The sequence below is a fragment of the Rutilus rutilus genome (assembly GCF_951802725.1).
Source record: "Rutilus rutilus genome assembly, chromosome: 4".
NCBI lineage: Eukaryota > Metazoa > Chordata > Actinopteri > Cypriniformes > Leuciscidae > Rutilus > Rutilus rutilus.
Genome location: NC_140212.1, coordinates 13,665,758 through 13,682,442, shown reverse-complemented (window position 1 = coordinate 13,682,442; position 16,685 = coordinate 13,665,758). Strand labels below are relative to the sequence as shown.

The window sequence follows — 16,685 nt, the reverse complement described above, 5'->3', positions numbered from 1 at the left end:
TTTACATATGTTAACTGATTCTCTCTTTTCCCTCTTAAAGGTCATTGTTCAGTGTCTTTATGCTTTCCATGTTGCTTTGTGGCAGCAGTGTGTGATGATGATGTGTCACTGTGTGTTTGTTGGGTATTATGTGTGTCAGTTCAGGCAAATGGACGATTGGAAGATATATATGGATTTAAAACACTTTATAATAACTTTCATTAAGTCATTTAAAAATATGAATATATTTCAATAGAAATATAGATGGGCATTAATATTGATATTTCAATTTGCACAACTTAGGTATCTAAAAAGTTTTACATATAATATGAAAGTTATTATAAAGCTAAAAGCTACCAAAAATGTATAAGTGGGATAAGTGTGCTCTTTCTCCTAAATGATCAGTGTGGTCTCTGGGGGATGGACAGCCTCCTGAGGACATTGACAAACAGATTGATACTCCACCGCTCTCGACTCTGTTGATTGAAAAGCCCCAGGGTGGCTCCATCAATGTAGGTCAGTAAATGCAGCTTTGTAACGGTTCCCGTTCATTCTTAAAGTGCCCCTATTATGCTTTTTTTTTTTTCAGAAATTACCTTTCATGTAGTGTGTTGCATAGATGTTTGTGAATGTTGAAGGTCTGCAAAGTTTCAAAGATCAAAGTTCAACGTCTTACGAAAAATAGAACCGATTCTGTCGTCAGTCGTCAGTAATTCCAGTCTTACTTCCAGCACAAGGTTTGTAACAAATTTGCATAATGCCTGCCTCAAACACTAGCTGGAAGAGTTTGTTTTGTGTTTTCAACATGTCGAGAAGATGCTGTTTTCTTGGCTGCGAAAGCAGATCCACATTGCATGCACTTCCAAAGCAAATCAGAGCAAAGCAGGCTCTTGGAAAGGAGGGGTTTAGAGAGAATGTGTCATCGAACTAACCGTTTTCAGACTCTTTTAGAAATGAGGTGATGTGCAATGTATATTATAGGTGTTTTTTGACCTTGGATGCATGTAAACCTATTGTAGGAGACCTCCAAAACTAAATTAGGAACTTTTAGAATAGCACAATAGAGGCACTTTAAGCTCTTATGCACATCTTTAGGATCTCGCAATGTTTATTCAACAAACACAACTGCAGTATGTTTTACTTTGTTGTTTGAAAGGTGGAGACATCAGCTTCGTTGCTAAAGTGGAGGCCAAAGACTTGCTTCGTAAACCAACCATTAAGTGGTTCAAGGGCAAGTGGATGGATCTGGCTAGCAAGACTGGGAAGCACCTTCAGCTTAAAGAATCTTTTGATCGCTTTTCCAAGGTGATCCCGCTCAACCAACGTATTGTAAAGAAGCATTTGCATAACTTTCCTATTCTTTAAGCAATATTTGGCATTGGTTTTCGCTGTAGATTCACACCTTTGAGATGCACATCATTAAGGCGAAGGAGAACTATGCAGGGAATTACAGATGTGAGGTCACCTACAAAGACAAATTTGATAGCTGCTCTTTTGACCTGGAGGTCAAAGGTTTGTTTTCTGATTGAACACAACAAACACTTACAAAGACACATGCACTACCAAGTTTGGGTCATTACGATTTTTTATTCAGCAAGGACACGTCAAAATGGTCCAAAAGTCACAGTAGAGACATTTGTAATGTTAAAAAAAGGTTTCTATTTCAAATAAATTATGTTCTTTTGAACGTTCTATTTATCGAAGAATCCTGAAAACAACGTATCAATGATTTCACACACAAATATTTGTCAGCAACTACTATTTTCAATATTGAATAACATTAGAAATGTTTCTTGAGCAGCAAATCAGCATATTAGAATTATTTCTGAAGGGTCATGTGACACTAAAGACTGGACTAATGGTGCTGAAAATTCAGCTTTGCCATCACAGGAATTTATTTCAATTAAAACAGTTATTTTATATTGTTATAATATTTCACAATATTACTGTTTTTACTAATCAAATAAATGCAGCCTTGGTGGGCATTAGAGACGTCTTTCAAAAACATAAATAAATCGTACAGACCTCAAACTTTTAGTGTACATTTTATCCCTTTATCGTATTTCATCCATTTTTTCTTTTTTTCTTCTTCTCAGAAATCCCTGAGGGTTCTCAGAGCATTGATATTCGCTCAGCTTTCAAAAGAAGGTAAAGGGGGACCATCCTCCCCCAAAATAATTTTTAAAGAGAAATATATAGCAAAATGGCAGAAATGTTTTAAAAAAGTGTGGTTTAGTAAGTACTGTAATTAATCATTACAAAATATAAAATAACGATAATGTTACTTTATGTCAGTATAACATATCTAAATTATTGGTAGTGAATATATGAAGGTAAAATATATTAGTGATATATCAAATAAAATAATATTTCAATTATTTACAATATATACAGTATATATAAATTATGTGTTACAATAGGCTACTTGACTTTCAAAAACATAAAATATTCTTTTCCAACATAAATGATGCATTACAGTGACATCTTCTCTGTGAATGTTTAATCAATTAAAACAGGACTTCTGTTCCAGTAATCCTCAACAAACCGATGTATGAACATGGTTTGATGACGGGCTGGGTTACCAGAAAGTTCTCAGTTAACCATTTTTTCCAAATATATTTACCACCAAATCAACCCGTCGACCAAACCAACCAAACCAAACCAAACCAATGTGTTGAACTTGTCCAACGCTTGCACTGGGAACTTCCACCCCAACAATGTGTCAGAAAGCAACGCAAACTATCCAAGCTCATACTGTTCTCCCAAAAGTATAACATTGGGAGAATCTGTCATGAGAACACCCTTGGTAGTTTGTGCACAAATCAGTTCGCCCAACGCCAGTGCTTTGGTACTCGGCCGCCAAGCGAAAGGTTATTGTGTGCACCTCAATCCTGCATTCGTTTGGATGCAGAGATTGCAGGTCTTGCGTTGTTCTTTTAGCATTGTTTGATTCTGATGTTTGTGACTTTTCTGATTCAATTTCCATTAATCTCTTGTGAACAACAGCAGTGAAGGCCAGGACGATGCAGGCGAGCTTGACTTTAGTGGGCTTCTCAAACATAGGTGAGAACTCCAGTCTGGCCCCCAACAGGGGACCAATTCTTTCTTTCTTTCTTTTTCTTTTTTGAATTTTTTTCCTGATGCCCTGACAGGGATGACTTTTTCTTCAATCCTTCTTTTACACTGTTGTTAAAATCCAACAATACATTTTTACACTCCTAAAAATATTTCTTCATGTCATTCACTGCGACAAAGCAACCACTCTGTCCTTAACCATCCTGTAATGTGGAAAACAATATTTATGTGCCATTTATTGTTATTATTAATACACATTTTGGCATATAATTAGGTGCAAGTGTATTTTGTAGCCAACATAAAGGAAATACTGGAATCAGACAAAATATCATCAATCACACAAACTTATTTTTGGAGTTTTGCCTCTTTTTTTTGTGAGGTTTTGCTTTAGTATTTTGTTGTTAGCTAAATAGCAGAAGTTAAACTCCTGCATAATAGAGAAAAAAGTTTGAAAATTATCTTGGCTTGTCTTTTTTTCTTCCTCACGCATTCAGACACGGCAGGTTAGTACCGTAGGTAATTAAACGATTAGACGTTATCACTGGTAAGTATTATAATCCTTTAGCTTCCCAAGCATGACCTGAACAGGAACTGTATAAGCAAGAGTGTTGGCCTACTGTAGTCTGGTAACACTTTATTTAAAGACAGCATTCATTAAAGATTCAGCAACACTCAGCAATGATGGAAACAAACCTTTAGTATTCAGAACCTGACGAAAAGGGCTCGTTTTCCACTCATTTACGAGTTGTTGGTGGAACACTTCTACATGAAGCTGTGAAATAGTGTTATCGCTACGTTTGTTAATGTAATCTTTGTTTATACTCGAGAAACAAGACACGCAACTGCAACTGCAAACCTTCGCTGTTCTTAATACTTGCCTGAGCAACTGCAGACTTGTTGAAACACACATTAAACACATGAAAATAATAATGTTACCTCTGGACATTCAGGGAAATGTCTGTGTAAGAAGAGGGCTGAATGACAAAAGCTGATGATTACTAATTTAACCCTGATCATGTTTAACGACTGTGATCATGTATAACAACAATATTCACTCCTAATAAACCCTGACTCCTAACCCTAATATAAAAGAAAACAACTACATTGACAGATGCGTTTAGATAGGACTTCTACAAAGAGATGGGTACAGTTTAAACTACAGGACAGAGTCAACAGATTACTATTAATGAATTATAAGGATTATAATTAGGGCTGTCGATTAATTCATATCTATCTATCTATCTATCTATCTATCTATCTATCTATCTATCTATCTATCTATCTATCTATCTATCTATCTATCTATCTATCTATCTGTCTGTCTGTCTGTCTATCTATCTATCTATCTATCTATCTATCTATCTATCTATCTATCTATCTATCTATCTATCTATCTATCTATCTATCTATCTATCTATCTATCTATCTATCTATCTGTCTGTCTGTCTGTCTGTCTGTCTGTCTGTCTGTCTATCATCATAATCTCAATAATAATGTTCTTTCTGCATATTTTAAATGTTGGTCTATTTACTTATATATCAAATAGACCAACAATTTAAAAAAATTGGCTATTTAGGAAATGATGTTCATAATTTTTTGTTGTTGGTCTATTTACTTTGCCGGTCTTTATGCCACATCAAGTTCAAACAGATAAACTTTTAATAACGCATTCTGAGGCCTGCGCTAAATAAATTTTACATTGACAGCTCTAATTATAAATTTTCCTAATATAATTTTCATTATAATACATTGAATCAAATGTTACATTTTTAGTAAATGATTTGGTTTGTACATCCATCATGAGCACGATCATGTGACATTCCCCTTTTCACTGACTTGTAATTATTTAGTAATAGCTTCTCACTAAATTCGTGTCCCCAATCATAAACAGTACCATCCCTTCCTTGATCATGTGATCCACCGTGTAGCTAAAAACTAGTGAGGCATCTCTCCCTGTAACAGGTTACCAATGACATAGCAGGGATTTTCCAGCCCATCTCTTTGTGTGACATGTCTTGAGGAACTAGAAATAAGGAGGATAGTAGTGGAACATCCCGATCCGGTTCCTCAACACATGTTCAGAGAGCCCTAGCCATGACCTCTGACCTCATACTGTCTTACTGCTCTGTGATGTCAGGGAGCACAAGCAAGAGGAAACCCCTGATGTGGACGTGTGGGAGATTTTGAAGAACGCCCGACCTGATGAATATGAGAAGATTGCTTTTACGTATGGCATCACCGATCTCAGAGGCCTGCTGAAAAGACTGAAGAAAACCAAAAAGGAAGAGAAAAAGAGTGAAGGTGCTAATTTAACCTTTGTTAGATTGATAATGTGCAGTATTCAGGTCAGATATATTGTTAAAGGGATAGTTCACCCAAAAATGAAACTTCTGTCATCTTTTACTCATGTCGTTCCAAACTCATAAAACTTTCGTTCATCTCTGGAACACAAATGAAGATATTTTTTATTAAATATGAGAGATGAGAGATCGTAAAACTAATCCATTTTAATTGAGCGGTTTAGTCCAAATTTTCTGAAGAGACTCGGCCACTTTATATGATGAACAGATTGAATTTAGGCTTTTATTCAAATATAAGCGAATGCTTTCTAGTTTCGTAGACTGTCAATGAAGGGACAGAAATCTCTCAGATTTCATTTAAAATATCTTCATTTGTGTTCCGAAGATGAACGAAAGTCTGACGAGTTCGACAGAATTGTAATTTTTGGGTGAACTAACTGTTTAAATTGTTTCTTTTGAAAATGCCACAGAGCCAATTTCTTCACTTGTAACACTGTTATTCATCTGCATTCATTTTCCACTGCAGCATTTGCCAAGAGACTGGATCCTGCATATCAGGCGGACAAAGGCGGAAAGATCCGGTTAATTGTGGACCTAGCTGACCCAACTGTGGAGTTAAAATGGTACAAGAACGGACAAGAGATCCGCCCAACTCCAAAGTATGTCGCCTCCTATTCTCACACGCTCTTTTATTACAACTACATTCAGGAACACGCTCATATGAAACCCTCTGTAAACGCTTGCTGGTCACAGGGGGTGCAGAAACACACTTTGCTATACACACACACACAAGTGATCCATCAGCATTTCATACCCGGCAAACACACAACGTTCTTAAAACATTAATCTGTGCCTTATGATAACTTCCAGAAATGTTTAAAGGACGTTATGTGAGTGAAGGCCAATGTGAAGCTCTTGAGCTACATTTGAAGTTTTAAATGTAGTGTACAATGAGAAATTAACAACAGGAAAAAGGCACCACCACCCTCACAGGACTTTAATAGAGTTGCAAACACTACCTGAATATTTTACATTAAATGCATATTTGTCTCTTATGATATGCAGAAATGTTTTATGGTAATATTGTACAAATAGTTATATATATTTTTTAAATAAAACAGATCATCTTATTTTATTTGTATTATAAATATTTTATTTATGTTTTTATATTTTTCACTGCACCGATTAAGCTATTTGGCATAATACGTTTTTGCATATATTCCACTAGAAAAAATATTCGTTTGTTTATTAGTTATAAAAAAAAAATGCTAAACAGCTTTCAACTTCTGCAAGGAGTACATGAACGCAAGTGTATAGTTTATATAATGGTATTTATGTTGCTTAATTTGTTAATAATTGTAAAAGAAAATGCTGTTATATGCATTTTTTGTTGAAATCTTCTAAACAAATTATGGCAGCGTATATCAACCCACTTTTCTTTGTAAAAGCAATTAAATTAAAGCCATTTGGGTGGTCCGTGCAGTTTTCTGGTTGCTTATCTTCAATGATGGTCATCCCAGGGATTCCCTGCTTTTTGGGGGAATCTCTCTTTTTCTTCTTCTCTCTCTATATAACTGTAACACTAATAGCTCTTCCAGTCCTGTTTGATCTACAGTAGGCATGATGTCTATCTATCCTTTCTGTCTGTTATGCAATGGTGATCCCACCTGTTTCCTATAACCTCCACTTCCACCTACTCCATCCTGTGCTCCGGCTGCTCTGGCTCCTCTATTCACCACAAAGTAATAGAAAGTAAGTCAGCCATTCCTCAGGACTGTCTTGTATATCTGAACCAAAGGAGTGACCCCATTTCTGCTGTATGGATCAATTCTGATGGTTTAAGTTCCATGTTGTATGTATAATATATTGCATATGTTCAATGGAATGATTGAGCTATCACACAAGCAAGAGTGCTGCTGTACTGAATATCAGCACACACACAACTGACACACCACATGGACAGTTATTTTGTCTATTTTTTTCTCTGCCAACGAAAACACTTATAAAAGAAGCCAAAGCAGAATCAACCTTTGTGTATCTGAAATTAAAGGAACAGAACTAACTGCTGTATAATATCAATTATTTCTGCTTTCACTGTCCTATCTTAGACTTTCAATAGTGGAATTCAATAGGATTAATAAAAGAGATAGCAAAATACGGACTGAATATGAATGACTAAAAGACAGAATGAATGAATAAATAAATGACTGAAATAAATAAATAAATATTTTTCTTGACAATCCTGCTGTCAATATTTAACTGATCGCGCCATAAATGATGTTCCACTTCGGAACTGTTATTTGCTAAGTTAAGAATGTAAAGTAAAATTAGCCTTTGAAATGTTATCTTTCAGTAACTAATGAATTGACTGTGCAGGTATATCTTTGAGCATAAAGGCACTCAAAGGATTATGGTTATTAACAACTGTCAGATGAGCGATGACGCTGCTTACTCAGTCACTGCAGGAGACGAGAAGTGCACCACTGAACTGTTTGTGAAAGGTACATCCACCCACCAGCCTACCAGACGATTTCATACTTGAAGTTAACTGTGATGGAATTGATCAATAATGACAATAATGACTGTCTGCCAGTGTTTGACGATGTAATCCTGGTCTCCTTTGGTCCTCCTATAGAACTGCCTGTGAACATAGTGAAACAGCTGGAGCCCGTCAAAACCACAGTGAACGAGAGAATTGAACTGGAGTGTGAAGTGTCTGAGGAAGGAGCAAAAGTTAAATGGTATGTGTGATGGACATTTTAGAAGTAAAGTAAAACGAGTAAAAAACCTTGACCTATTGTGCTGACTGTCTGGTAAAGGATGAAGAATGGAGTGGAGGTTCCCACAGGAGTGCGATCACGGTACCGTGTGAAAAGCGAGGGGACCAAACACTGGCTGATCATTGATGACGCCTCAAAGGACGACACTGGCACCTACTCCCTAATGGCCACCGGGGGCACCAGTCAGGCGCACGTTCAAGTTGACCGTATGATAATATTGTTTTCTGAAAGCATCGAAAGCATCTTTGTTTCATCCCTTTCTCTCCTGTTCATTAAATGTTGTTCCCCTCCCCCCTTTGTTTTCCTTCCTGTTACATGCGATTGGATGATTCAGTGAAGCCTCTGAAGATTTTAATGGATCTACAGAGTGTGACAGTGTTGTTGGGTCAGCCTCTTAAATTGAACTGTGAGATTTACCCCGGAAATGTCCCGGGCCGCTGGTACAAGAACGGCCAGCTGATCCAGCCCAATGACCGTATCAACATTTTGCACAAAACCAAGTATGCCGACTTACACGTTCAATATTAAACCTCAATCATACCAGGTTATCAGCTCATATACTGCACATAAATATTTTATAAATATGTGAATAAAATATGTCCACCATTTTAAAACTAGAACTGTATCAACTGGAGGCCCATATGGGAAAATCAAGCTTAAGCTAGTAGCTGTGGAACATAGCTAGGTTTCTAACTGGTCTAAACTGGTCAGTAGCTGGTAGACCAGCCACCATGGTCTAAACACCATCCTGACCACCTTAAGTTGGTATAGCCAGGTGCTAACGGTTGTTGCAGGTCCAAGATGGTCTATAAGAGTGCTTCTCAATAGGGGAGTGAAGGATGACTTATATATATCCTCATTTTCATTTGTGCTTTATATTCAATTTACAGGAATCACAACCTCGACATTGAGAGCTCCAGCATTCATGATGCCGGCGACTACACCTTTGTTCCTGAGGGATACACACAGACGCTGTCTGCCAAAGTGCACATCATAGGTACCAGCAACAATCCAGAAACTTCTCAGACTCTAATCATACTTATGCTAATAAGCTCTCTGAAAGAATCCCGTTTGGATTAATTCTGCAGATCCCCCCAGGGTGCACTTAGAGGCACTGAATGTCCAGGACAACACGGTGACCATTGTGGCTGGAAACAAACTCCGCCTGGAGATTCCCATCAGTGGAGAACCAGCACCCAGAGTGGTGTGGATGAAGGGAGAAAGGGTGAGCGATGACCAACCTTTTCTGCAGAGAAATATATATTTCTGAACCAGAAACACCTGGATTAAACTAGGCTAAATGTGTTTTTCAGGTCATCCTTGATACAGGAAATCGAGTTCGTGCAGAAACATTTACAGACCACACCTGCCTAACTATTGATGTCACAGAAAGAGAAGATTCTGGAAACTACAAGATCGTCCTTCAGAACGAAGCTGGAGAAGACACGGCCTGTGTTAAGGTCAAAGTTGTGGGTAAGACACTCTCCCCAGAGAGAACATAATATTTGTTAGGGTGATGATGACATTAATAAGATGTAAATCTTATCCTATTTTGTTTGATCTAGATATCCCAGATCCCCCTGAGTCTCCTCTGGTTACTGATGTGGGTGGAGACTGGTGCACTATGACATGGGAACCTCCACGCTATGACGGTGGTTCCCCCATTCTTGGTAAATCACCTTCCTGTGCATAAAAACTGTATCGTATTTATATTTTAGAAGCCTGTTAATTTTATTTATCAAATTATATGTCGAAAAACACTTTGGAATTTCTCTGTAGTCTCATTACACTACCTATATTTTTAATGTCTCTTATACTCACCAAGACTGTATTTGTAAAACCAGCAATATTGTGAAGTATTAAAAATCATTTAAAATAACTGTTTTCTATTTTAAGATAAAACATATGTAAAATAATGTTTCAATTAAATGTAAATCATTTCCTCCATTACGCTTCCATTTTAAACATTGTTTTACATAATTAGTCATCATGATGAATCAATTGTTCCCTGATGAACAAATAAAACATAATGCTAGTATAGTTCAGAAAGTTACAGTATAAGTAGACCTCTAGGGAAAAAAACTTAAATGAGTAAATATGCAGCTGTGCATTTGAAGCTCTTAACATAAGTTAAAGAGGCCATATTATGCCCCTTTTCAAAGTCTTGATTTTGTTTTTGGGGTCTACTAGAATAGGTTTTCACGCTTGAATGTTAAAAACACATTATTTTTCACATTATTTTACATTGTTGCAGCACCTCTCTTTCCACTCTGCCAACGGCTGAATCAGTGTGTTGTGATTGGTCAACCGCTTATCATAACATATCATATCATAATCGTTTCAACAAACGTGCACCTTTTATTTGCTTATGCCTTAGGTGGGGAATTATTTAAATATATTGGATATTATTTGAACATACATTCCCGGAAGACTACAATTGAGGCGTTTCAGGGAGTCCAGAAACACTAAAGCAACCTTACACACTAAAGAAAGCATAAAAGGTCTTTAAAGCATGATTCTTTTGTTTAAAATTTACCACAGGATACTTCATTGAGCGAAAGAAGAAACAGAGCTCTCGATGGATGAGGCTGAACTTTGACCTTTGCAAAGAGACCACTTTCGAGCCCAAAAAAATGATTGAAGGTGTGCCGTACGAGGTGCGAATCTTTGCTGTTAACGCTATCGGTGTCTCCAAACCCAGTGAACCCTCCAAACCTTTCATTCCTCTGGGTGAGTACACAAGTGGCTCAGCTGTACTGTTAATGGGATTTTGTGTCTCTTCGAATCAGTTATGTCATGAGCACCATCTCTATTAAGCAACACAACACGCAGTATGGTCATTTAGGCTTGTGCCATTAAGCAAGACAAAAAGCACTGCAGAGACGCCAGAGCTTGTCTGTTCCTATTTGGGCTCCTATGCGACAGGTGTTGCTGTGCTCACACCAGTATCCAAAACATTCAGTCTGTGACCTCCACAGCAGAAGCCTGAGATTTAGAAGATACTGAGTACGACTTTATAATGGCTGCCAACTCATCTGCGGATTATTATGTTATGAGATCAGATACTGTCTCTTCTTCAGTCACAGCTTAAACACGAAGAGTTGTGCGAGAATAGAAGAGTCCAGACAAATGAGAGCCCTCGTGAAATTCATGACATACCATGGGTGATCCTCTCTTCTCACATGTGTTCGTGTGTGGAGGGACACACGTGCGGCCATTATTTTATGGATTAAAAGAAGAGTTCTTCAAAAAATATTTTTTATGTTCCATGAAAAAGAAATTGGAACATCATCAGGGTGGGTAAATAATGCAGATATGAAAAACAAAAGAAAAAATTTATAATTTAGGTAAATTATTACTTCAACTGGAATTATCTAAAGCTTGATTTCAATTAATTTATGGCCAGAGGCTAAAGTGTATTATATTCATATTATACACACTTGAATGTGTGAATCAAGTTAATGAAAATATAAACTAAGTAAAAAATAGAAATGATGCATGTAATGATGAGAACAAATTTAACAAAAATGCTGCAAAATATAATCAGTAACATTAATTCTTATATGAATCGAATCTATATATGAATATATAGGAAAAAGAAATTATGCTTCTAAGAATGAATTTGAAATAAACATGCACAGGTAATGTGGAGGAGACTGAACGTGATTCAATGCCCTGATATACACACAGCAAAGTTTTTATTTGTTCTTTGAATATAAATTATGTTTGAGACTATAGGAAGACTATATAGATCTGACTAAATGAGAATATAGTTTGAATTATTTCATTTTCTTTGCATGGCACATTGACATGACAGTGCAGAATAGCTCTTTCGGCATCATCCCGAACATTGTATAAGCATTCATTTCAGAGAGGCTCTCTGGAGCGTGTGTATCCGTCACATCCTTTGTATTTTCTCGGTGAAACCGACCCGAGTCCTTCACATAAAAATCAGCCTACAGGCTTTCATAGACAACCTAGGCAGTCGGGGAAGGTCTTGTTTTTAAGTTTCGTTACAAGCTGTTCAAACATTGGCAATACAAAATGCAATGAATACATGACAATTCTTACATATAGCCCCTTTAAAGACGGATGTGATCTATGTCTTGAGAATGTATCAAACACTCTTGAATGTGGGAATCAAGATCAGTTTTAATGAACAAAAAAGCAGAAAATATGCATGCAATAATGCATTTGAAATATATTTATTTTTTATGCTTTTAGAACAAATATTCATTTGTATATATAAATATATATGAATCTAAAATAAATTGAAAAAAAAAATTAGGGATTTTTTAGGGATCTAAAATAAACAGATTAATAAAAATAGGGGGAAAAAACTATACATAATATAAATCATGTATCTAGGATGTATATTTTTGTGTACATAGTGAGTACTTCATTATGCATCTAAGAATGAAATTGAAAAATAATTTGCTACACTAGATATTTTAGAACAAATTATCCAAAATATTGCTGGAAAATTTTGAGTAACAATAATTACTACTTTCATGAACTCCTACTAGCTGTGACCAGTGAACCCACAATGCTGGTGGTGGATGACGTCACAGATAACACAGTAACTATGAAGTGGAGACCTCCAGACACGATCGGCGCCGCAGGACTTGATGGGTACCTAATTGAATATTGCATTGAAGGAAGTAAGTCTATACACACATATATGATTTGAGGAAGTGGTTCTCAACTGGTGGCTGTTCATGCCATTTTGTCCTTATGCAATACTTTATTTTACAGCTGACGAATGGATTCCTGCTAATAAAGAGCTGACAGAAAAAACGAGGTACACTATAACTGGTCTGCCAGTGGAGGCCAAGATCTTAGTGCGTGTCAAGGCCATGAATGCTGCTGGGGCCAGTGCACCACGCACCACCCAACACTCCATCCTGGTGAAAGAGGTCATCGGTGAGGGTCAACTACCACTTTCATTTTGCTATTTGAAACACATTAGTTAATGTAAACTAATAACACATATCTCACAGAGCCTCCTAAGATTCGCATACCACGACACTTGAAGCAGACGTACATTCGAAAGGTTGGCGAAGTCGTCAACCTCGTCGTGCCATTTGTGGTGAGCCAACAGATCATGATAACAAACCCCAAGCTTATCGAATTCTTCCCTCCTGCTCATGACAGAAAATGTCAAAACCTTTTTTTTTTGTGTATCTTTTAGGGTAAACCAAGGCCAAAAGTCACCTGGTTGAAAGAGGGTCAGCCGATTGAACAAACCATCAGCATTCGTAACTCAGATTGTGACAGCATCATGTTCATCCGCAAAGCTGAGCGCAAACATTCTGGGAAATATGAACTGAGCGTACAAGTGGAGAATCATATCGACACGGCCATGTTGGACATCCAGATAGTCGGTTAGTTAAGAAAAATGCAGTTTTAAAACAAAAAGTCTGGCAGTGCTATTTTAGTATAATTTATTTACTATTTTAGTATTTATTAATATTTTGAATTAGGTTTCATTTTTATTTTTTCATTTTAATTTCAGTTTATGTTTTAGTAATTTTGTTATGTGCTTTTGTCATTTTTATTTCTAATCATCTAAAATGAATTTTGATTTCAGTTTTAGTACTTATTTTAAGTATGTCAAAGCAACATTTCCAATTTTTTTTTTTTTTATATATTTATATTTTGTTTCAGCTTTATTTCAATTATGAAATATTTAATAGTTGCAGTTAACAATAACAATACTGAATATTGATAATGTTAAAATTCAGATTAATAATAATACTGTACAAAATCAAGAAATATATGATATTTAATATGTGATTCAGAGAAATATACAGTGGATGTAAAAAGTCTAGTATACTATTTCACATGAGCTTGATGATTAGTTCATTCTGAATCTGATAACAGGGTTTATAAAAGGGTGTGCACACTTAGGTTAGGTTATTTTAAGTTTTTATTTTTATCTTTTTTCCTCTGAAATGCACCACTTTGGTTTTCAGTGGCATTGCGTGGGTTGTAATTTTTACATTAAAGGTTACATTTTTGCTGTCTGTCCCAGATCTTCCAGGCCCACCACAGGCTGTGAAGATCGAAGAGGTCTGGGGGAATAATGTAGCGCTGGACTGGAGCCCACCCAAGGACAGCGGCAATGCACCCATAACAGGCTACACCATTCAGAAAGCTGATAAAAAGACAATGGTCTGAATAAAACTTTGGTTGTCTTTTCACTGTACTTCTATGATACTAATATTTAACACAAATTTCAAACATAAAGTAAAATGTTTTTCTTTATTTATATGGGTTATATACACATATATTGTGCATACACTTTTTTAGTTTAAAAATAATATATGTGTAATATTTTAAGTGTAGAGGGCAAAAAGACTGACCAGCATATGTGTGTGTGTGGCACAGGAGTGGTACACATGTGTGGAGCACTACCATCGTACCTGCATCACAATCTCAGATCTGGTGGTGGGTAACGAGTATTTCTTCAGAATCTACTCTGAGAACATGGTGGGCTTAAGTGAAAGTGCTACTGCCACTAAAGACAGTGCTCTCATCGTGAAGGAAGGTAAGGCTCTGCTCTGCTCTACTCCTCATTTGTAAATTAACTGCTTGTGTAAATCCTTTTCAAAGCTGCAGCAAGTGATTTTTTTTAACTGAATGCAATTTATATAATGTTTGGATGTCTTAAGAATCAAATACCTATTATACTTTTTTACATTTTCAACTTTCTTTACATTTTTGAGCATGAAAAAAGGTCTGCAAAGTTACAAAGCACAAAGTCATGTGCATCGGATTTATCATAAATACAAGTTTTCCACGTAAAAATTTGACATGATCCGATTTCTACTGGGAAGCTCTGGGATAATTTTGATACCAAAGTTCCTGATTTGGATGGGCCATAAACTTTAAACATGGCGGAGGGGAGAACGATTGCTGTTGTGACTGACATTAGAAGCCAATTGTATCTTTTAAACACTGCAAAAATAGCCTGTATTTGACTGAAATTCCAGAATTGACTAGATAACGCTGTGAATGTTTATATGGTTGCCAATGAATGGGAAGCTAAATATAATTTTGGTCTAATAAGATTTAATAAGAATCAGCCTGGTGTGATTGCCTCCATGATTCCTGTTAATTCCGACAACAAAGCACTTGAATGCGATGAGGTCATAATCATAACTTGAGAAGTGGGAAGTAGGAAATTTCCGATAGCACGTGAAAGCAGCGTTATTTCCAAACTCCCTGAAACGTCTCAGTTGTTGTCTTCAGTTTTCGTCAGGCACAATATTCCCCATTTAAATAATTCCCGCTTAAAGCATATAGCCTACAAAAAAAAGGGTACGAGGCCTGGTTGAGTTACGTTAGTAGCCTAGTGGGCGTGGGGTAAGAGGTGTGACATTTCCAAAACATGCTCAAATCGGTTGACCAATCACAACACACTGATCCAGCTGACCAATCAGAGCACATTGCGCTTTTCGGAAAGAGGGGATTCATAGAGACAGGAACTAAACAGTGTTACCGACAGACTGGGAAGAGAGGTGCTGCAACAATGTAAATATGTGAAAAAGAATGTGTTTTCAACATTCAAGCATGAAAACATTCTAGTAGACCCCAAAAGCAAAATCAATACTTTGAAAAGGGGCAAAATATGGCATCTTTATGCTATGATAGACCTGTAAAAACAGAATCTGTGCATTTTTGCCAATCTAAAAACTCACTCTCAGCCAACCTCAACCAATGGCGTTAATTTGGGGTAGGACTACTAGGGGAAGTGTTTAAAAAAATAGTAAAGTAAAGTAAACCTTGATTGCAGTTTATGTCGATTTGGATAAAACTGTGCGCTAGTGGTGCTGAAATCGCTTGCAGCAGTTTTAATTAAAATTCTTAAGCCTAACAAATTTGCTTTTAGTGGTAATTTAGGCCTGGCTGATGTGGATTTGTGTGTTTTTTTTTTTATTTTATATTAATTTTACAGCCTTGGTACCCGAGGGCTGTCCTAATTAACACTAATTTACTAATCAACGTCCTGCTTGGTCTGTCTTTATATATTTAGTCAGGATTTTAATTGAAATGCACGCCCCTGAACATGGTGTAAAGGAGGGTTGCTCAATCCTGCTCTTGGAGATGAAGGATGTGTCCCAGTTTGAATACGTATAATATACATTAAAATTATGTATGTTGCTGGGGATGGAAAGAACATCATTTGAGTATTTACAGTGTGCCAGTATCACAGGCCCTCTTACTACATACTAATTGTATGAAAGCATTAGAATTAGCTAAATTCACAGCCTTAACCGTCACTTAAAAAACTCAAATGTCAAACACAAATCCTTCAGAATCCAACAAAAATATTAGACCATCCGGGCCCTTCTTCCATACTGTTTTAAACATAGGCTAAGATTTGGGACCAGTGTTGTTATTGTTAACTAAAAAGAAATTATTAGTTGTTGTTATTATTATTATTATTATTATTATAAGCCATTTAAAATCATTTGGTTACACTTCCTATCCTTGTCACAGTGTAATTATACATTTAAATACTGAGTAATAATAAACAACAACATGT

General features: G+C 36.5%; 1 protein-coding gene across 6 annotated transcripts in view; it reads left to right on the top strand.

Moving 5' to 3' along the window:
- The window catches only part of mybpc1 (myosin binding protein C1), a 35,031-nt gene that overhangs the window by 12,549 nt on the left and 5,797 nt on the right, over nucleotides 1–16,685 (top strand). For 5 of the 6 annotated variants that reach the window (XM_084406684.1, XM_084406686.1, XM_084406687.1 and 2 more), the window contains 22 exons: nucleotides 385–495; nucleotides 1,136–1,284; nucleotides 1,374–1,491; nucleotides 2,076–2,127; nucleotides 2,986–3,042; nucleotides 5,192–5,355; nucleotides 5,881–6,013; nucleotides 7,731–7,855; nucleotides 7,990–8,095; nucleotides 8,174–8,340; nucleotides 8,469–8,634; nucleotides 9,025–9,131; nucleotides 9,223–9,359; nucleotides 9,448–9,607; nucleotides 9,700–9,804; nucleotides 10,676–10,864; nucleotides 12,661–12,795; nucleotides 12,890–13,057; nucleotides 13,135–13,223; nucleotides 13,326–13,518; nucleotides 14,169–14,308; nucleotides 14,525–14,684. In XM_084406684.1, coding sequence (XP_084262810.1) covers nucleotides 385–495; nucleotides 1,136–1,284; nucleotides 1,374–1,491; nucleotides 2,076–2,127; nucleotides 2,986–3,042; nucleotides 5,192–5,355; nucleotides 5,881–6,013; nucleotides 7,731–7,855; nucleotides 7,990–8,095; nucleotides 8,174–8,340; nucleotides 8,469–8,634; nucleotides 9,025–9,131; nucleotides 9,223–9,359; nucleotides 9,448–9,607; nucleotides 9,700–9,804; nucleotides 10,676–10,864; nucleotides 12,661–12,795; nucleotides 12,890–13,057; nucleotides 13,135–13,223; nucleotides 13,326–13,518; nucleotides 14,169–14,308; nucleotides 14,525–14,684 — 2,931 coding nt within the window. The remainder of the gene's footprint in view (nucleotides 1–384; nucleotides 496–1,135; nucleotides 1,285–1,373; nucleotides 1,492–2,075; nucleotides 2,128–2,985; nucleotides 3,043–5,191; nucleotides 5,356–5,880; nucleotides 6,014–7,730; nucleotides 7,856–7,989; nucleotides 8,096–8,173; nucleotides 8,341–8,468; nucleotides 8,635–9,024; nucleotides 9,132–9,222; nucleotides 9,360–9,447; nucleotides 9,608–9,699; nucleotides 9,805–10,675; nucleotides 10,865–12,660; nucleotides 12,796–12,889; nucleotides 13,058–13,134; nucleotides 13,224–13,325; nucleotides 13,519–14,168; nucleotides 14,309–14,524; nucleotides 14,685–16,685) is intronic. The other variant, XM_084406685.1, reaches the window with a different exon arrangement.